Below are 22,047 nucleotides of genomic sequence, written 5' to 3' on the forward strand. Positions count from 1 at the left end.
CCGGCCCGTCCGTCCTCACCGAACGGGTCCGTTCAGAAGCGGCGGATCACTCCGACGAGGCGAAGCCGGCGCCGGGTGACGCGTGGGGAGACGGACGAGTCCACCGCAGCGCGGGGAGCGGGGGGGGGGGGGGGGTGGTCGTGCGCGGAGGGTCGGGCGTCGCCGCGCTTCCGTTGGCCCGGCGGGAGCACGAGTCGCCGCGCCGCTTCGTTGACTCCGGTTCTGCGTCGTGTCACGAACGTGTGGAGGAATTTAAACGCGTGGAAGGGAACTCCGACCCCCGACACCCCCCGGGTTTACGGAGAGATGGCGGCGCCCTGTGACGCGGCGTCCCTGTCGTTCTTCGTTTCCTTGTTTTTGTTTTTAAAAGCTGTTTAGTACAAAGTCATTTATACGCACATCCGAAATGAAGGGTTATCCCCGTTTCCTTCTTTTTTTTATATATATGAATTCAAGCAATGCATTCCACAATAACCGAACAAGTAACAAAGCTGTCAAATTGGAATATAAAAATAATTTTCTGTTATTATCTGACGTCATCAGTCACGTGTCTGCGTTGTTTTCATATTTGCTCCCAGAGATATGAACACAAACAAATAACAGTGAGTGTCAAAATAACTCAAAGGGAATTGACAGATGCAAAGGTAGATCCAAGCCTGACATCCTTGAGTATTATACTTGTATTCATACATTTATATTCTGACGTTTAAAACACCATTGGTCCAAATGAAAAGAGCCGAGCCAGCAGTTTAGAAGCGTTTAGGTTTTATTGTGATGTGGTGATGGACTGAGGCTGGACGCGGCGTCCAGCTCAACACATGGAAGCAGTGAAGAGAAGTAAAGTGCAGGAGAAACGCCCACGACAACTAAATACCGCAAAATAAACCCAAACGCCATCAACACCGTGGAGCCGGTCCGGACGCCGCGCGTTCATGTCAATCTGCGGTATGACAACATATTTTAGGCTGTACATGTCAAGAAACTTTTTGGTGCCACATGCCAAAAAAAAAGCACAAAATACTTGGAAGGAGTCCATTTCTTATATCACTGGTTTTTGCCACAATTTCAGCCGAAATGATGCTTCACCGACAGGACTTTAGTTCCAAACGGTTCGTCTTCAGCGTGTAAACACAGGACCCGGGATCGGCTCAGAACTGGACGACAGTTACAAAAAAATAATTATCAGTTCATTTTCGTTCATTAGTGACGGGAAAACATTTCAGAAAAATTAATAAGTGACGCCGACTGACACAGAACCCCCCCAAAAAAACACCCGGGGCTTTCCACCGGTCCGGAGCAGCAGCAGCAGGAAGAGTCGTGAACATTGTAAGAACCAGAAATTAAAAAAAAAAAAAAAAAGGAATAAATAAAAGAAAAGATATTTGGCATGACTGGAAGCTGAATGGAAAAGGCCGACAAACCCGTATTAAAACTTACTTATCCCGAGAGAAATGAGAAATTCACCTTCTCTAACCGTCACCGTTTCACTGAACTGGAAACTCGGAACCAGGCTTTAGTTTCCTGTGTTTAGCAGAACCAGAAAGTCCACGAGCCGCAGATTTCAGCTTGTGCAGGAAAATGAGAATTAAAAAAAAAAAAGAAGGAATCGGAACCGGCGTCCTCGGCCTCTGAGTAGTGAAGAAACATTTCACCGTATACAAATGGTACAAAAACACACACTGTCATCGTTCAGCAGTAAAAAGTTTACCAGGTACATACGCTTTGTGTTAAAATAGGAATATTTAACAAAATACTTCATACAAAAATTTGATACATGAGACTACATTTAAAGCATTTCCTTAAATGGGTGTGTATGTGTGTGTGTATGTATGTATGTATGTGTGTGTGTGTGTGTGTGTGTGTGTGTGTGTGTGTGTGTGCGCTTCACTACAAATTAGTGAATGGTCCTGGTCCTGGTCCTGGTCCCCCGGCCCCGCCCAAGACAGAGAAATCTCAAAACACCGGTCAAGAGCCGAATCAAACGAGAATTTTGGGAATGGCCACGCGCCCCGCCCGTCCGCCGGGTTCCGGCCTCACTGGCTTCAGGAACCGTGTGAGAGGCTCCTTCATTTAAGCCGCGGAGTCGGATCCTCGACGACGGACGTTCAAAACACACAGGGAGGAGCTCGATGGCGGCTTTCGCTTTGGACGACGCAGCCGCTTTGCTTTTTGGTCCGAGTTCCCCCGCGGCTGAATTCTGAGCCAAACTTCGGCCTTTTCATCGCAGCCGGAGCAGATCGGAACGACCGCGCCCAGACGAATCCAAATGATGGGACGCGGACGACGTTTTGCTTTGAGGCGACGGCTGAGAAATCTGCGCGGAAACGTGGGCAGAACGGATCCCGAAACACGGCGCTCTCCCTCCCGCTGGCGCGGCGACCGCCTGTCACAAGCGAGTGTTAGGCAACCCCCTCCGAGGTCGTATCGGTAAGATTTCCACAAAACAGACCATAATACTCAGAGGGTCGACGTGAACAGATGTTTCCGGTCTTGGGGAAACAAGCGGGTGGAAGGTGGAGACCACAGCGCAGCGTCAGCGTCACTGCTGCTGTAGTTCCCACCGGTCGCCACCAGTCGGCAGCACTTCACCAGGAACGGAAGTGACAGACGCCCGTTAAAAAAAGGGCAAGCGGGGCGGAGCGGGGGGGGGGGGGGGGGGGGCAGGGAGGGGCAGGGAGGGGCGGGGCAGCAGAATACTTCCTGCATTTAGGTCCAAGAGATGGGCGCGACAGGAGCAAAGAGACGACCTGAGCATCGTGGGAAGGGCAGCCGAGCCGCAGTTTCCCAGAATCCTCGGGAACGGACCGCTCTGTTTTGGTGAGACTCCAGACGCTTCTTGAAAGAAACGTTTTGATCAATGACAACCGGCGCGTCGGACAAACAAGGGCTGAAAAACAATTGAAACTGGCGCCGATGGAGCCGCCGCCGTCGCCCCCTGGTGGGCGGCTGGAGAATCACTCGGCCGGGCGCCTCCCGCTTCTTCCCTCGCCGCCGTGGCCGGGCGTGGCCGGGCGTGGCCGGGCGTGGTCACTGGTCCCGGGCTTCGTACAACAGTTTAGCCGCCTGGTGGCGAAGAGGAGCAGAGACGGCGGCTGAGACAGATTCATTTGAAAATCCTAAAATAATTTTATAAAAGAATACTTTTTGAGCTGAAGACGGCTCTGACGCTGCTGAGCTGTGGAGGACTGACGTCACAGTGGAGCTCAAGGCTTCTTTCATAATGATCCCGACGCCAAGACGCCACGCCCGACAAGACCGACGGGTGCAAACTCAATGTCTATTTAACCAAAGACGAGGTGAAAACTGGTTGAAAACTATTTGCCGAGGAACGACAGTGATTCTTCAAGGTCAGAAACGATCAAACAAAACCAAAACCAAACTGACGGCACCAGAAGAGGCTGGACTTCAGTGAAACTGACCAATCACCACGCACCGTCACATCGCTAAGGGGACATTCCACTATTCTTGCTTTTCTATTCTTAGCCGCATCGAATTTTGACTTTCCAGTTTCTATTTCGACTCCTAAAGACCCAAGATGTGCCCAAAGGTGTTTTTCCCCTCATTTCACAGGAGTTAGGCGAGCCGACCCCATCCGCGGCCTCACACTGAATCTCACACTCCGAATCGACAAAACAAGCTTATCGGGTTCACACTGGTCTCCAGGAAGTTAGAGGTGTCTTACGGGACGCGACCCCCCGGGCGCTACAAAGCAACTTACGACAACGCTCACCGGAGAAAGCTCCGTAAGGGAGCTGGGAGAGCAAATGTGTTGTTGCCGGTGTTGTTGGCCTGGACCCCCCCGGCTGGACGTACCTTGTGCATGGCGGCCAGCCACGTCGCCGCCACCTTCTTGTCCTCGGCCGCCTCCATGTGGAGCTGCTGGGCGTCCTGCGAGCCCGTGGGCTTGTAGTGGAGCAGCATGCCGCTGGCCCGGGACGACCCGCCTGACGCACAAACACAGCTCAGGAACACGCAGGGAAACAGGAAGTCAAACGCCGACCATCGCTTTCCCAAGTTGCCTCTCAAACGAGGCTCCGGGGCCCCCACTCCCCGGAGCCTCGTCGCTGAAGACGTCTCGACGTTTCAAAGCGGAAATTCTGAGACGCGTCAACGTTTTCGTTGCACGCGTCCATCGTCACTAAATCCCACCCGTACAGGGGGGGGCGGCCTCACGCCTTAGGGTTTCTATGCAAAAAAATACAGAAAAACGCAAGTCATGTTTTTTCCGGCTTGAGGCGTTCAGGCCGGGGACGCAGTAACCACTTCCAGACAAAACCAGTTCTTAGCCTTGAATTGAGTCTTATCAGTTGAGAGCGAGTACGAATCCCAGGCTAAGTTTGGAAAACTGGGAGTTTGTCCAATCAAATCTCTCGACCGGAACTGAACTGTGTTATTTTAATTATCCAGGATGCATCTTCTTTCATTTCAACATTTAAAACCGTGGCACAATAACAAACACACAAAACAAACATGCAACTCACTGCGATACATGCAGAAATAAAAATAAATTCATAATAATCATGTGCTTTATGAACTTCAACCACAGGGGGGAGCCAAACAAGACGGAAAACCCCACACACACACACACACACACACACACACACACACACACACACACACACACACACACACACACACACACACACACACACACACACACACACACAGCGAACACCTTTGAGGGTTCATACAGCTCAGAACTCTCCTTGTGCATATTCAAATTGAGCATTTTCTTGTGTTGTATTGGGTTTGTTCAGTTAAACGGCTGCATCGCTGTGAGGCTGTAAGTTGCACTTGAAATTCAGTGCGGTCACGGTGGGGCACAGAGTCTCTCCATCGCTCCGCAGGAGTCCTCAGGTGGCTTCATGCAAACAAGCGGGGGCCTGGGCACCACCCAGACAGGATGAGGATGGATGGGGCCAACATGACGGAGGGGGACCGTACCACATGGAGACGGGGGGTGGACGGCGGCTGACCTTCAGGGAGATAGTGGCCGTCCAGCAGACTGGTGTACGTGTGAATGTCATTCCCTGAGGCCAGGCCACAACCCAGGCAGCGGGGGGGGGGAGAAAGCAGGTTAACACCAGGTCAGAGGTCGCTACGGTCATTCGTCCGGCGGCGACGGCGCACAGTGGCGACAAACTCCACAGCTCCACCGCGGTGCCACGGCAACAGCTTCGCCGCGGCGGTGACAACTCTGCACAGCGAGGGAGGCCGTCGGGAAAAAAACAACCGTCTATTCGGACTCAAGTCCGAGTCGTAAATACAGAGCGAACGTTAAAGAGCGTTTCCTGCACCGTCTGCCTTTCACGCTAAAAGTACTAATGACAGGAGCTCCTGATGAGTGACGTCGCTTTTCTAATTTCATCCATGTAAACTCGAGACGGACGGTTGGTCTGAGGAAGGTCAGAGTTCAGCTCACGGCGTCTAAAGACCACATTGTTCGAATCCCAGCGCCGCCTCCCCGCCCATTTCTCCTGTTCAAACCGAGTGACCTCACTTCCTGTCGGTACGACCCGTTTCCCGTCCCCCCGGGCGTGACTCACCCTCACCCCTTTAGCCACCCAAACTGAGCCTCACCTCCCGGGCTGGTGCCCTCCGTCAGCACCTGCATGCTGGAGATCCGAGACAGCTCCACCTCGAAGTGGCTTTCACCGTCCAGGAAGAGGTACCTGCGGGCGGAGTCAAGGAGACAAGGGGGGGGGACGTTGAGAGACAAGGATCCCACAAAGGTAAGATATGCGAGTGAACACAAACAGGCTCATCAGCTCTGTTCACCTGAAGCTGGCAAACTACGGAACTGAACGACCGTTTGTTTTCTCCTCCAGCAGAATCACTTGACACGATTTGGTTTCATCTACAGTGTGAAAGTGGACCCCACCTGTGATTGTTGGACAGACGGCACGTCATCGTCTCGGACTTGTCCGACGTTCCCACGGTGACCACAAAGGAAGTGCCTGGAAAAACAGGACCCCAACAGATACGTCAGGAAGCCAAAGTTGACTTTTGCCAAATTCAAGCCGTTTCAATTCACACATTGACACATCCAGGCAGAGACGTGTTGACCAATGGGAGCGGAGGAAAGGACGTGTTGACCAAGAAGTTAGGGGTCACCGCTTGGCTATCGCCGACGGCATCATTAAAAAACCATGTTGGGCCAACGCTGCCTCCGGGGCGTTTCACCGCCTGCTCCACCTCCCCACCAGCCTGCTAATGGATTTTTCATTAGGCGCCCGGCTGAGTGTCCCACTGACGGAGCTTATTTTTAGCCTTCACCCGCAGCACGGTGCCGAGGAGGATTAGTCCAGCGGTCGCTGCCGCGCCGAACGGGCTCCATGGCGGGCCTCCATCTTGATCCCCCGAACTCACCTGAACTAGGGTTTGAATCCTACAGACGCCGCAGAGGGGGCGGGTGGTGTCGTCTGATCCCGACAAGTTTGTTTTTCCAAGGACAAGAAGAGAAGCCATGACAACCAGCCCAGCAGCCTTCACCCCACGACACCGGTCCCGAGAGACGGAGACCAGATCCAGACCCCCCTCACGTGACACGCAGTACGACCGTAGTATTATACGTATTTAATGCCGGTGGAATCTTCAGAAAACAGGGCCTCCTGCCAAACATCCTGTTTCCATCAGGGCGACGTGGAGGGGACGAGGAGGGCAGAAAGAAAAGGAATTCCATGGAATTAAATCCATCCAGACAAATAATTCATCAGTCGTCCCAGGATTTCAAGGTTTTGTGATTGTTGCCACAAAATGCTTTTTTTTGCAGCGTTTTCTCTCAAAACTCGCGATGCGCTTTGTGAAGACCTTCGTGATTTAATTTTTTTTTCCCCCGCCGCAAAAAAGGCAGGAATTGAGGAAACGACTCGGCCTCGAGCCTCGATGAAGAAACAGTCATGTCATCGCTTCCACTTCCACAACCATCTCCTCTCGTTTCCTCCACGTTAGGAACCAACGGGCCGAAGGTTACGAGAACCCTTCTGACCTGGCTCAATTCGTGGTTTGCTGTGATGAACGGTATTCCACGGCATCAACTCGGTTCCCCGCACGGCGCGGTGACGGAGGCTCCGCCTTCTCGGGGCGACACTTTCAGGTCCGCCGACTTGGACATTTGGTGCAGAAATGGCCGGCTCGGTACGCGCCGTGGAGACCGGTCGTATTCGCACTCTCACCACAAAGTCACGGCTCCCTGGAGGGAGCGAGGGTCCTCAGAAGCCATCCGCCTCCCATCCAACCTCCACCCCGGGGCGTCGCGACTCACCCGCCATGAGCACTTTGAGCTGCTTATCGTAGAAGTCCGTCTCCTTGTGCGACAGGACACCGCACTCGCCGCACTGTCGCACCGGGTCCACGAAGCACATACGCGGCAGCGCCACCTTCCTGCTGCAGCACTTATCACAGAAGCAGCGGCCGCAGCGTCGACAGTGGTGCTGAAAGTCAAAACACAAAGCAATCACAAGGACGAGGGGGAATGTACTGTGCGTCAATTGTATATCCATGACCCATGTATTACTGTTATAGTTCTACCAGAGAGAGAGACAGACAGATATCAATTTGTACTTTTGAATTCCAAATAAATCCATGTTAAAGAAACAGAGTTTCGTTACATTGAACACAATTCATTGTGAATACAATTATTTAAATTCCGGTTTTTCACAATGATAAGATTGAAAGAATCTTAAGAATGAAAGATATTTCAAGCTTCATGTTATGACAATTTTGGGGTCATATTGTGTTCAATTGTTGATTTCGACACGCGACGCAGAAATTTGATTTAAAATAATTGTTCGAAAAGATACATAAAAAATAAATATCAAAGCATAAACGAAAAACGAATGAATGAAAAAAATAACAACTACAAAAATAAAACAAGGCTCAAACATTATTAAAAGAATCATCGTTTGGGAAATACTTTTTGTTTTGGGGGGATGGTAGCTCAGGAGGTAGAGCTGGTCGTCTAGTAATGTAAAGGTTGCTGGTTGGATCCCAGGCTCCTCCTGCTAGCATGCTGTAGTGTCCTTGAGCAAGACACTTAACCCCTCATTGCTCCTGATGGCTGCGTCCGTCACTGTTTGAACAATTGTAAGTCGCTTTGGATAAAAGCGTCCGTTAAATGTAATGTAATGTAATGTAATGTAATGTAATGTTTTAATCTTGTGAAAAACTTGGGTTAACAATCGCAAAGATTTTTCCAGAGATGGACGGAGGCCTAAGAAGGACAAGAAGAAGCTGTGGTTCCACGGCTCAGTCCCGGTACAAAGCGCTGTCGGCCTCCGCTTCGCGGGGAATGGAACCGACACCAAAACAAACAGAGGTTTCAGCTCCGGTTTCACCACAAACACCAACGACCAAGCCCCCAAAAGTTTCCCCCCAGAATACGACTTCCCTTCCCTGTCCGTCCGTCTCTCTCTCCGAGGTCCGCTCGTGACGCTGGAGATGATGTGATAACATTGGGGTTTGGCGGCGGGCGTTGGGAAACAGACCTTCCTTGTGATGAAGTCGAACTTGGTGTCGCACTGCATGCACCGGGGACACTGGGACGGGAAAAACAGGAAGTTACACAACGCAGCGCGGGGAGCGTCCGAGTCCGGCGGCGGCCGGACAGAGACGCTCTGTCCGGGCAAACGCGACGGCGGAAGCTGCTTCTGTGCAGAGACAAACGGCCTCTGAGACCGAGGGAATCTGAAATCATCTAAATACAGTGAAAATACGGTTAAATGCAAGGAATACAGTTTCCACCGGGCTCCATCGCCAGATAAGACGAGATTAAACTCTATTGTCTCATCTTGAAACGGAGCCGAGTTCAAGCGGGGTTTATTTCCACCAGAATAAAACAATAATTATAATAATAACTTATAAGTGCTTTCCTAGAGACTCAAGGATGCTTTACAAAAGTGAAGAAACAAGGTGGTTTGGATTTGGGCTAAAGAGACCTCAGAGCAAACCCCAAAGAAAGGGCGTCGGGGTGCACCACCCACACACTGTCTTCACGTGACTCTCAGACATTTGGAATGAGACGCTGCACAGTGCGTCCGTTTACCTTCCTTTCGAGGGAGAAATCTATTATAAATAAAACCAATGAAACCACACAGCTGCGACACAGTGAGCTGAGGCCATAATATTCAAGATAAATAAGTTAAAATTGAACAGCATATTTTCTACCACTAACAAAACAAAAATAAAGAAATTTTAGTATTATTATTAGCAGACTTTGAAGCCCTTTTTATCTTCTGTTTAACTTGTGTTCTTATTTGACTAAAGGGTAATTATTGATTTTATCATGTTTGACTGTTGATCCCGTGTGGTCAATGCGGTGCGCCGCAGGTTCTTTTCGACTGTTTTAGGCTTCAATTCAAACAATAAGGGCCTTGAATCTTGAACTTCATTTTAAAAATACTCCAATCACGTTGATCCTGGCTTCTCCTCCTCCTCCTCCATAGTCTCAGTGTGTTCAAGCGTTTAAAGACAGATCACCTGCAGTAGTATCAGGTAAGTTGTAGATGACCACACTAAAATAAAAATTAGCACTAAAATAAAAATTCAAAACAAAAAAACAAATTGACCACAGTGAGCGACGAGGTCCGTCCCTTCACGTGGTGGTGAGTTGTTGGCGTTAAAGGCTGGAGTTTGAGAACGGAGCCACAGCAGAGACTCGAGACGGGGGTTGATGGTGACGGCACCAACTTTCCACCCAAAGGTTTAAGACACCCAACCAGCACCTTCTGGAGAATGCTGCGAACATCTACAGCGCTGACGGAGGGTTGAGGAGTTATGGAAAATTATTTATCAACAAACCCAAATAATAATAAATAAATACATTTTAAAAAAACGGGAAAACCTGTTTATCACTGATGTGGAACACCACTGGTGATCTGTTGCTGATTGGAAAGATGAAAAACAATGAACAACAAAAACTGTCTAAAGTTTTATTCCTCTGTAAATCCACTGGCTCCCTCCTCCTCGTTTTTCTTGTTTCTTTTTGTATTTATTGTTTTATTTTAACATATTTCTCCATAAATAAATATTTATCAAATTCCTATTCAATTTGTTTGTTTTCCTCTTTGTTTTGCTGTTTGTCCAAGACGCTTCTGTTGTGGTCTCAGGTCTTTAACCATTACAATGTACTTTATTTAGTCGTAGCAGTCATGCAGACAGACAGACAGACAGACAGACAGAGTGATAAAGTGATAGCCGTACACCGATCAGCCACAATATTAAAAGCTCCACTAATAATTACTAATATTGTGTAGCTCCCCCTCGTGTCCCCAAAACAGCTGTGAGGTGGAGCCATGGACTCCACCAGACTCTGAAGGTGTCCTGTGGTATCTGGCACCAAGACGTTAGCAGCAGATCCTTTAAGTCCTGCAAGGTGGAGGTGGGGCCCCCATGGATCAGGCTTGTTGTTCCAGCACATCCCACAGATGCTCCATGGGATCGGACCCTAACCCCACCCATCCACATGATGTAGAAGAAAGGTGATCCATCAGACCTCCACCTTCTTCCATCGCTCCATGGTCCAGTTGTGATGCTCACGTGTCCATTGTAGGTGCTTTCAGGGGTGGACAGGGGTCAGCATGGACACTGTGAGCTACCATACGCAGCAAGCTGCCATGCACTGTGTGTTCTACACCTTTCTATCATAGCACCGTCCACTTTTTCACCACTTTGTGCTACAGTAGTTCTTCTGTGGCATCGAACCAGACGGGCTACACTTGGCTCCCCACGTGCATCAATGAGCCTTGGGCCCCGTGACCCTGTCGCCGGTTCAGCGGTCGTCCTTCCTTGGACACTTTTGGTAGTAACCACTGCAGAGCGGGAACAGCCACAAGACCTGTGCTTGTGGAGATGCTCTGACCCAGTCGTCCAGCATCACAATGTGCTCCTTGTCAAAGTGGCTCAGATCCTTACGCTGCTTCAACACATCAACTTCAACAACTCACTCTTCACCTGCTGCCTCATATATAATATATAACACTATATATATATATAATAATAATATATAACATTATATATATAATAAAAATATATTTTACACTATATATATATATAATAATAATATATAACACTATATATATAATAATAATAATATATAACACTATATATATAATAATAATATATAACACTATATATATAATAATAATAATATATAACACTATATATATAATAATAATAATATATAACACTATATATATAATAATAATATATAACACTATATATATAATAATAATAATATATAACACTATATATATAATAATAATATATAACACTATATATATAATAATAATAATATATAACACTATATATATAATAATAATATATAACACAATTTATAAAATATTATACTGTTTAACACTATATATGTAATAATACTAATAATAATATATTACACCATGAATAATACTACTACTAATAGAGACAGTATCTCTCTCTCCAGGCCTTGACAGGGTCCTTGGAAGCAGCTGATCCGTGCGTTGCCACAAAGAAACAAGTAGATAAATACACACACACACAGAGACAGACAGGTCACCAGACAGACAGGTGAACGGACAGACAGCTTAACCGACGGTCAGTTACCTCCTTGTCGGGGACCCACTGCGGCTCCTCCAGGCTGAAGGGGCTGCTCGAGGCTCGGTTCTCCGCCACCATGCGGAGGCCGCTGGGGCTGCGGAGGAGCTTCTTCCCGTCCGGCGCGGCGGACATCTTGCTCCTGCTGCTCGGAGCGGAGCCACTTCCGACCTGGGGCACGTCACGTCCGGTCCACGCCTACTCAGCCTGACGGACGGGCCGCTCCAGCCAATGGGGTTGGCGCGCTGGTGGTGACGCGGCTCTGAGCGTTGTTTTGATTTTTCAAAGGCCCCGCCCACTGTTTGAGCCCACAGAGGACCATGTAATAAGTAAATATTTATGTTTTTTCTTAGTAATCAAACATAATAAACAAATCATATATATATTATTTTTTTAAGCCAAGCTCGACATTATTAAACATTTAAAACTTTTCTATAATGGCAATGAGGCAATAATGTATATACAGAATGCACATATCTGTATATACATAATTGCCTATTCCATATACATAAGCATATTCCCTCTATCTATTCCATTGTATTTCATTTTATTTTATTGTATTTTATTCTATATATTTTTATTTTTATTCTATAAGTATTCGACTTACTGTATTACGTTTTAGGAGTCAGTTAGTTGGTCTTTTAGAAAGAAATTTTTCCTAGGACATATTGTGTGTTATCACCAGGTGCGTTGCATTAGATTTCACTGCATATATGTATGAAAGTATGTATATGTATGAAGGTATGTATATGTATGAAGGTATGTATATGTATGAAAGTATGTATATGTATGAAGGTATGTATATGTATGAACGTATGTATATGTATGAAGGTATGTATATGTATGAAAGTATGTATATGTATGAACGTATGTATATGTATGAAGGTATGTATATGTATGAACGTATGTATATGTATGAAAGTATGTATATGTATGAAAGTATGTATATGTATGAACGTATGTATATGTATGAAAGTATGTATATGTATGAAGGTATGTATATGTATGAACGTATGTATATGTATGAAGGTATGTATATGTATGAAAGTATGTATATGTATGAACGTATGTATATGTATGAAGGTATGTATATGTATGAACGTATGTATATGTATGAAAGTATGTATATGTATGAAAGTATGTATATGTATGAACGTATGTATATGTATGAAAGTATGTATATGTATGAACGTATGTATATGTATGAAGGTATGTATATGTATTAAAGTATGTATATGTATGAAAGTATGTATATGTATGAACGTATGTATATGTATGAACGTATGTATATGTATGAAGGTATGTATATGTATTAAAGTATGTATATGTATGAACGTATGTATATGTATGAACGTATGTATATGTATGAAAGTATGTATATGTATGAACGTATGTATATGTATGAACGTATGTATATGTATGAAGGTATGTATATGTATTAAAGTATGTATATGTATGAACGTATGTATATGTATGAACGTATGTATATGTATGAAAGTATGTATATGTATGAACGTATGTATATGTATGAAAGTATGTATATGTATGTATATGTATGAAGGCATGTATATGTATGAAAGTATGTATATGTATGAAAGTATGTATATGTATGAACGTATGTATATGTATGAAAGTATGTATATGTATGTATATGTATGAAGGTATGTATATGTATGAAAGTATGTATATGTATGAAGGTATGTATATGTATTAAAGTATGTATATGTATGAAGGTATGTATATGTATGAAAGTATGTATATGTATGAACGTATGTATATGTATGAAAGTATGTATATGTATGAACGTATGTATATGTATGAAGGTATGTATATGTATTAAAGTATGTATATGTATGAAAGTATGTATATGTATGAACGTATGTATATGTATGAACGTATGTATATGTATGAAGGTATGTATATGTATTAAAGTATGTATATGTATGAACGTATGTATATGTATGAACGTATGTATATGTATGAACGTATGTATATGTATGAAGGTATGTATATGTATTAAAGTATGTATATGTATGAACGTATGTATATGTATGAACGTATGTATATGTATGAAAGTATGTATATGTATGAACGTATGTATATGTATGAACGTATGTATATGTATGAAGGTATGTATATGTATTAAAGTATGTATATGTATGAACGTATGTATATGTATGAACGTATGTATATGTATGAAAGTATGTATATGTATGAACGTATGTATATGTATGAAAGTATGTATATGTATGTATATGTATGAAGGCATGTATATGTATGAAAGTATGTATATGTATGAAAGTATGTATATGTATGAACGTATGTATATGTATGAAAGTATGTATATGTATGTATATGTATGAAGGCATGTATATGTATGAAAGTATGTATATGTATGAAAGTATGTATATGTATGAAGGTATGTATATGTATGAAAGTATGTATATGTATGAAGGTATGTATATGTATGAAAGTATGTATATGTATGAAAGTATGTATATGTATGAAGGTATGTATATGTATTAAAGTATGTATATGTATGAAGGTATGTATATGTATGAACGTATGTATATGTATGAACGTATGTATATGTATGCGACGAATAAACCTCTTGAATCTTGAATCTCTAATGCATACTTGCATTGTGTACATGCCTTCAAAGCCCATATTGATAAATGTTCATATACATGTAGTGATAAATGTAATCAGTTAATTTGCAATTTACTAAGTAATTAGATTTTAAGACTTTATCCCTGAACATCCACTCCATTTCAAAGCAAAAAAATGTTGTGCTTGTGCCTTTGTGAACGCACATGGATGCAAGCGCTTTGTGGGTTTAAATGAAATAAGTGCAAATGAGTGACAGAGGTTTCAGAGAGCTCCAGTTCTGTTTGGACTATAAAGCTGCGACTCCAAGCGAACATCACTTTCTAAAGAGGGCATTAAAAACACAGAGGCACGGCTGCAAATGTATCACTTTATTCTTTAAAAACATATATTCACACAACATCTTCATAGACAAGACACCACGCCAGTCAGGCAAAGGGCGGCCATCTTGTCCTGTAATTACACTGTAATTGGACAGTAACACCCTGACACTGCTGCAGCTCAGACCATGGAGACATTTGATGGCTCTTGTTGATTTAAATGAAATGACTAATTATAGTTTGACTTGGTTGGAAAAAGAGATGCGCTGATTTCTACAGGCCTTACTCTGATAATCATTACTTTTACTGAACATTTTTGAGTTAAAACCATTATTTTGAGGCAGTAGAACATACTTTTTAATGTATGATCCGCTTTTCTCCACTAGAGGCGTGTGTGTTAAAAAGATGAGCTGTATCAGTGCAAGCCATGTAGTATATTACATGATATAATATCAATACTTCCTCTTTGTGTCTAACTACACTGCGATTACAGAACCAGATGCCCTGTAACTTGTGAGCAAACACAGAAAATAATAAAAAAAAACATTTGGAGATGAGCAGCAGAACATGGTGAACAGGACGAGGAACTCCAGTTACCAGTCGAACCCACAACCAAGCGGTTTGTTCAGATTCAGCACGAGGAGACAGAACTACCACAACACAAATGCAGAGTTTGCGAATCTTTTGAACGAAAATTTTCAGAAAACTTTTATTTTGAAAACGCGTTCACTGAAAACTGGCAAAACAATTGGACTGGGTGAAAAAATGAAAAATATATCAACGTCTCTTTAACATTTATTATTTGGGATTTTAATTAATAAGATGATATTTTGATGTATATCAATAAACATTTACACATGATAATGACAATAATTCCCCCAGGTCGTCCATTTCTACACAGCGGCGTTGGGGAGGTACAATTGTGATTTTTTTACATTCCTATTTATACCAAAAAATAACAAAAGCAAAGCCTTTTTTTTTCTCGGTTGGAGAGAAAAGCTGCGTGAAGTTATCCTTTCTTTTAAATCATTAAACTAAAATATATAATTTTTTAATCATAATTAAGCCCCCTTGCCCCAGTGTGTTTGATACAATTCAGATTCGCGACGCTTATTTTGCGCCTTCGTTCGATTCCCTCCTCAAACTTCCATCGCCCTGAGAAGTTTCCTCTGGAGTGAGAAATCACACTGACGCATAGAGAACGGACGGAGAAGTGGCGCAGTGATCATCGTCGTTCATCTTTGTTTACGCTTCACCAGATCCACCTTCACTTCATTAACTCTCCTTCCCTCCTTGCATCAAAGTGGATTTAGTTCCATTCGTGAGGACATAATCCACTATAAAGGCAGCACTATACACAGTCATTTTGGGCATCTTTAGTCGACAACATTTCCAAAGGAGTCGTCTCAGTGCTGATGCAGTCGGTGCATCTTAAAATCCTAAATTTTGATCTGAGAAAGACTTTTCAACCCGTGTTTTTTTGTTGCTGGTAGTGTTTATAACTCAAAATAGTCACAAAAATACGACCATACTACTGTAGAGGCGGAAAAAAAATCCAGGATCAGAAAATGAAAGTCCCGTTTCCACATTTTTCCACCAGCCGTGCGGCGATCAGCTGCTTCCACTCAGGACCTTGACTCTAAATCCCGGAGCGGGATTACACTTTCTGGATCCGGATTTTCCACCCCTGCATGTCAGTGCCTCGGTGGCTCCTCTACGGTGAGCAACAAGGGCCAAAAAGCTCTAAGCCGGGGGACCAGCAGACTGGTCAACAGTCAACAACCCAACGCTCGCTTTGACCTTTAATCCACAAAATCGCTGAGAAAAGACCGGAAAACTGAACTACAAAAACACAAAGTTTAATTTCCCCCTTAAATATTCAACATTAAAACACAACACACACACACACACACACACACACACACACACACACACACACACACACACACACACACACACACACACACACACACACACACACACACACACACTCTGACTCAAGCTCTTTTGAAAGGAACATGAATAGTAATAAGGTTCGGACTTTGTCGGGTCCTTTATTTACAATCTAGCTTGATACGGGAGAAAGGAGGAGTGGATTTAATTGTTGTACTTGTAAAACAAGCGTAGGGTTTAGTTTGGAGTGAAGCACCTTGGAATGGGGAACTTGTTTGTGTTCACACGGTGGATTACTGAGTTAAGCTTTAAACACTTAATTTTTTTAATTAACTTCACTATTCACAAATCCAGCTGAGGTGGATTTAGGGGCTTCCATCAGCAGCTCCAGTGACATTATGGCTTTTTGGACGCTGCAGACTGTGATCGTGTTTGTTTCATATTAAAAAAAAAAACAACTACATTTATATGCAAATCCCACATCTCACCTTTTACTTAGATATACCTTTTTGTCCGCACAACTCTTTGGAACATGTACAGAATAATAATAAAAATGTTCCTTTTCTCAGTCTATTATTAAGCCTACTAGACTGGTAAAACCTACGCAGCCTCTAGATGCATTAACCCTCAGTGCAAGTTTATTCTTAGAAAATGTCACTTTTCTGCGTTCCTTTTCTGGGGAAAACACCAGTTTGTTGGGTCTGTGATCTGTGAAGAGTTTCCAGTTTAAAGGGTTTGGACGTGAGACGTACGGTGTGGAACAGCGAGGAAGCCGCAGAGTAAGACACTAAAGGAACGCGGGGTCCTGTTGTACACGAAAACTAAAACTCTTAAGATGACATCGCCCTCTAAATGGATCCTACTTCTTCTTCACACAGCTCTGCCCACTCTTACGTCTCTCCCACAGCTTCTGGAAAAGGGGTCTGGGGCCACATCACCAAGCGGTCGGTGTCCTGGTGAGACGCTCCTGAGACGGTGACAAACACCTTCGTCTGCTGGACGCCGCCTTGCGTTAGTCGGAGGGGAGGAGTCTAAATCTGCAAGGTTAACACAGAGATACCAACGACACCCCCAGGAGCAGCGCAAAATTAAAAAAAAGCGAAAGTAAAAAAATACTCAAACCCAAAATGTAAACGTAGTTCTTCATACACAAAAAGCCAGAGGAGGAACACTCCAGGTCCAGTTAGTAAATTATTCTGTTTCCGTGTTTTAACTCCAGCTCATGCGCATCCACATGGTTGACTCAAAATCCCGGAGCGGAGTTTTACCTTTCTGAAGCTGATTTTCCACCCCTGATGGCAGAAGCCACAGCTCTTCCAAACAACACAGGTGGGGATTTCTGATGAATGGAAAAAGTCTTATTTGGAAGTCTGCCGCCCAGATACTTCATTTAACTTAGTGCAAGGGACCACAGCCCAACACGCCCACACACATGGGTTCTGAGATCGGCTCAAAATAACATTTTCAAAGTTTGCAAAAAGATGTGCATGTTTTTTTTGAAAATGCGTCTACATACGATGCACATCTCATGAGGATGTTTGGAGATAAGACGCAATCAGGCACACATCGAAAGGGGTTAAACCCGGATCCAGAAAGTATAAGTCCAGCCCATGGTTTTGAGTGGATTTGTTAATTAAACACAACCCAGAGAACCAACTGACGAGCTGAATCAGATGATCAGCGCGTGTCTGGAGCAGAAACACGGCATGGAGTGCTAACCCCCCGGTTCGGGAACGACCCGGCTCGGTTCAAATCAAACTGTTTTCTCTGAAGCTTCTCGTTCCTTCAAGAACCAGGAACACAAACACCGCGACACGTTGGAGGGACCAGGCGAGGAGCAAAGTGCAATAGGAGGGTTAGAACCTGCGGCTGTACAGTTGCGCTGGGGTCTGTGCGGAGGATTCCAAGCGTTGCTATGTACACTGCGGTGCGGGGGTGGGGCCAGGACCCCGTCACCGGGTCGCCGTGGAGACGCCTCGGGGGTCCGCCCGGCTCCAATGCCCGGATCAGGATCTTCAACGTGCCAGGTCCGTGTGGCTGGCGCTCAGATCACGGCTTTTCTTCAGACGATTATTTCGTTCCTGCGAATAAATGGTTTAAAGTAAGAGTTGTTTACGTATGTTGACACTTGAACGATTCCTTTTACTCATAAAACCCAAACTAGTCTTAAAACCCAAACTACTCCTAAAACCCAAACTAGTCTTAAAATCCAAACTACTCTTTAAACCCAAACTAGTCCTTTCAACCCAAACTATATATATATATATATATATATATATATATATATATATATATATATATATATATATAGAGAGAGAGAGAGAGAGAGAGAGAGAACATACTTCCATTCCAAACTACAAATCCATGTTCTGTAAGCACGTATTTCAACATCCAGGTTCGTCCTCGTCTTTTTTCACTTTTCAAGTTGTCCTTCTAATCGCTAGATTTCTTTTTTTGTAGATATTTTTTCATCCATATCCACAGTTTACTGACCACGATGAGCTACGCTACTTTAGCTAATTCACGGCGGCTGCCTTCTATCTTTGTGCCCAACCAGTGATTTCTTGCACGTCACCAACAATGGAAAAAAACATTTTGAGGAGCACAGCATAATGTGACTACAATGAATTGTGCGTGTGGCGGACCCCGCCACCAGCAGTGGAAACCGCATATGGGAAGACATCGAATGGCTATTTCTTGTAAAGTGCCAGATAAATAAATATAAAAAATATCAAATGTGTGAGAATTAAGGATTAAATAAAATAAAATTATAACAATCTTATGGTTTACAACTTTAACCTTGTAGAAGTAAATTCAAATGTAAAACACATTTATTACTCAAAAGGCAGGCTTACACAGTAAAACTACAGAAAAAATACCACTGAATCAAAATCTCACCCAAGCAAGAAATAACAAAGACATTTATAATCACATAGATATCACTTTAAAGAGGCCATAGAATAAACAACATCAACAGGAATAATAATATGGAGCTGTTTGACCTGTTGTTCATATATTGTCTGTATATTTTTGCATATTCTGGAGATTTTACATTTTCACTCAGATTCCGTAACGTAGGTTTGAAAATCTGTCCGTCGCCATCGTAAACAGTTAACATAATGTAAATTCATTCCTGAGATAACTTGACATCTGCGTATGTTACTGTGATGATTAGTAAAAACATGTTAGTGTGTTTGGTGAGGGACTAGGTTGAGTGATTCAGCAGTGATGGAGGTTAGAACCGGGAGCAGAGCGTTTGTTTTGACCTCGGCGGGGTCCCGGTTGGGTGGGGTCAGTGAAAGACGCTGAACACAGATGCACGCTGGGATTCCACGAGGTCGACCAGTAAAAGATGTTTCTTTACTTCACTATCCCGCCCGGACCACAAAATAGTCTGTTTCAAAATCCCAAACAAAGATAGTTGAATGAGTTTGTATGAAAATAATAACAATGGGGATGGTAGCTCAGGAGGTAGAGCTGGTGGTCTAGTCATCTAAAGGTTGCTGGTTGGATCCCAGGCTCCTCCTGCTAGCATGCTGTAGTGTCCTTGAGCAAGACACTTAACCCCTAATTGCTCCTGATGGCTGCGTCCGTCGGTGTTTGAATAATTGTAAGTCGCTTTGGATAAAAGCGTCTGATCAATGTAATGTAATGTAATGTAACAACCTCAGCTGTTCAAAAGGGTTTTAAAAAGTTTCAGTTGTTGTTGTTTGATCCATGGCTCTGTACAGTCACATCACAACTCTCGTCGTTATCACGCTTTTTTTCCTAAATCATTTATATTAAAGTATTTCAATGATAGAATTCATACTTTTTTCATGCCATGAAATGTTTATATTGATGTACAGAATACACTTCCTGTGTGATCACTTGTGTATTTACTGGCTGTATCCTTACATTTAGGGAATAAACTTGATACTTTGTGTGTTTGTTGTTCTTCCCTTCTTCCACCTCTCTACTCAGCCTCTCACTACTCTGCCTGTACTGTACTCTACCTGCCATTACTCCAACACTACTCTACCTGTACTGTACTCTACCTCCCAATACTCTGCCGTCTCCCTCTACCTCCCAGTACTCTACCTGTACTGTACCTCCCAGTACTCTACCTCCCTCTAATTACCTCCCAGTACTCTACCTGTACTGTACCTCCCAGTACTCTACCTCCCTCTAATTACCTCCCAGTACTCTACCTGTACTGTACTCTACCTCCCAACCGCCACGTCGATTCTACCCCCTTCTACCTCTTCACTGTGGACGTAAGGAGTCCAAGATTTTCAGCCTTTTGACAATGAAAATATTCCATGATTGTATTGTCTAATTTGTCAATATAAAGAGCCACTTTGTTTTTTTTGTTTTTTTTTAATGTAAAGTAAAAATGTTAAGTCACTTGTTTATCTGTTTGTTTCGCAGTCGTCAGTATGTGATGTAGGCTTGAGCGGGTGTGGTGCTGAAGCTCCTTACTTGGGCGTGGTCTCCTGCCGCCTTGTCCGCCATGTTTAGAACTCCCATAGAGCTGGCTCGCTTCATGCTGCACCCAGGACAGTGACATGCAGGGGTCAGTGGGGGGTGGGGGGTTAGAAGTCAGGGGTCAGAGGTGAGGGGGGTGTTTTTAGCTCAGGGGAGATGGAATGAGTGTTGGTTAAAGACAAGGGGTGACATTCAAACGCAGGTTAGCGGACCCACCACCAGACAGCAAGGTGTGCTCAGCCCCGCCCGGGTTCAGACAGACACCCCACTTGTGATGTCACGAGCGAATGAAGAGGGCAGAGCCACAGCAGAACTGGCATCACTTTTCAAACAGATTGAGATTTCTTTCACCCCCCCAGATTATTTGAATTTCCAGCATTTTTAAATGATATACAGTTTACTCTTTAAATAATTATACACCCAACTGCAATAATTAGGCTTCGAAAGATAATTTTTTCGCCAGATAATTTATTTGCAGTTTAAATCATTTCCAGAATGTGACAATTTCTTTGAATAAGTCAAATATCCACTTTCAGAGGCTCACTTGGAATTTAAACTTTCAGCAGATGGTTCATGTTTCTTTTTCATGTTTTAAAGATAAAAAAAACTTTACTAGATAAAGTGTTTTTTGCAGTAACTTGATAAAGATCAGCTTCTTTGGCCCACGCAGCAGGTTGACGAGACGACGACGATGAGTGACTTCATCATCCTCACGCAGAGGTCAAAGTGCGACAGAAAGTTAGCGCGCACACAGATGAGGCATGCAGGTAAACATTCACTTAAGAGTTTTATTCAGAAATAAAATGCCAACACGGCACAGAACTCAAAATGAAAACACACGTGCAGACAAGTTTGTTTGTTTTTTTTAAAGTAAAATTCACAGAAATAAAAGAAATCCAAAGCTGATAAAATGAACTATATTTCAAAACAAATGGAAATAAATAGTCCAAAATGAAAATAAATAGGCGTAAATATTAGTGGTTTTCAAACACAACATGAATGTGTTTCACGGGCAAAATAAAAAGCAGATGCATTTTAAAAAGCAGACATTAGTAGAATCTCATGTCCCGCGCTGCCAGCCACAGCGTGTGCACGCGGGCGCTGCTAGAAACCCTCCGATCATGTTTTCCCACCACAGCAGCAACGTTCTGTACCCACGGCATAGGGAGAATACCAGGACCTTTTTTTTCAA

The 22,047-nt window shown here is 43.8% G+C and overlaps 2 protein-coding genes across 6 annotated transcripts in view; both read right to left on the minus strand.

The window, feature by feature from the left end:
- Positions 1-764: 764 nt before the first annotated feature.
- On the minus strand, positions 765-11,703 carry zfyve21 (zinc finger, FYVE domain containing 21; the record flags this gene model as incomplete). 3 transcript variants are annotated; one of them, XR_013844475.1, is made up of 8 exons in its annotated part: positions 765-1,154; positions 1,465-3,063; positions 3,814-3,944; positions 5,581-5,672; positions 5,882-5,957; positions 7,265-7,433; positions 8,487-8,537; positions 11,578-11,703. XR_013844475.1 is itself a non-coding variant. In XM_080012869.1 (7 exons), the coding sequence occupies 7 exons, from the start codon at positions 11,701-11,703 to the stop codon at positions 3,028-3,030; spliced, it is 681 nt and encodes a 226-aa protein (XP_079868995.1). In that variant the 3' UTR covers positions 765-3,027. The 3 variants fall into 3 exon arrangements, 2 of the variants coding, with proteins under 2 accessions (XP_079868995.1, XP_079868996.1); XM_080012869.1 differs by having other exon boundaries at positions 765-3,063; XM_080012870.1 differs by lacking the exons at positions 765-1,154; positions 1,465-3,063; positions 3,814-3,944 and adding an exon at positions 4,134-5,030.
- Positions 11,704-14,531: 2,828 nt separating this feature from the next.
- Positions 14,532-22,047, minus strand: part of klc1a (kinesin light chain 1a) — a 42,720-nt gene continuing 35,204 nt past the window's right edge. For 2 of the 3 annotated variants that reach the window (XM_080012228.1, XM_080012227.1), the window contains exons 15-16: positions 20,850-20,916; positions 14,532-18,469 (exon numbers count right to left, since the gene is read on the minus strand). In XM_080012228.1, coding sequence (XP_079868354.1) covers positions 18,404-18,469; positions 20,850-20,916 — 133 coding nt within the window. In that variant the 3' untranslated portion in view covers positions 14,532-18,403. The remainder of the gene's footprint in view (positions 18,470-20,849; positions 20,917-22,047) is intronic. The other variant, XM_080012229.1, reaches the window with a different exon arrangement.

This window comes from Zeus faber, assembly GCF_960531495.2.
Source record: "Zeus faber genome assembly, chromosome: 13".
NCBI lineage: Eukaryota > Metazoa > Chordata > Actinopteri > Zeiformes > Zeidae > Zeus > Zeus faber.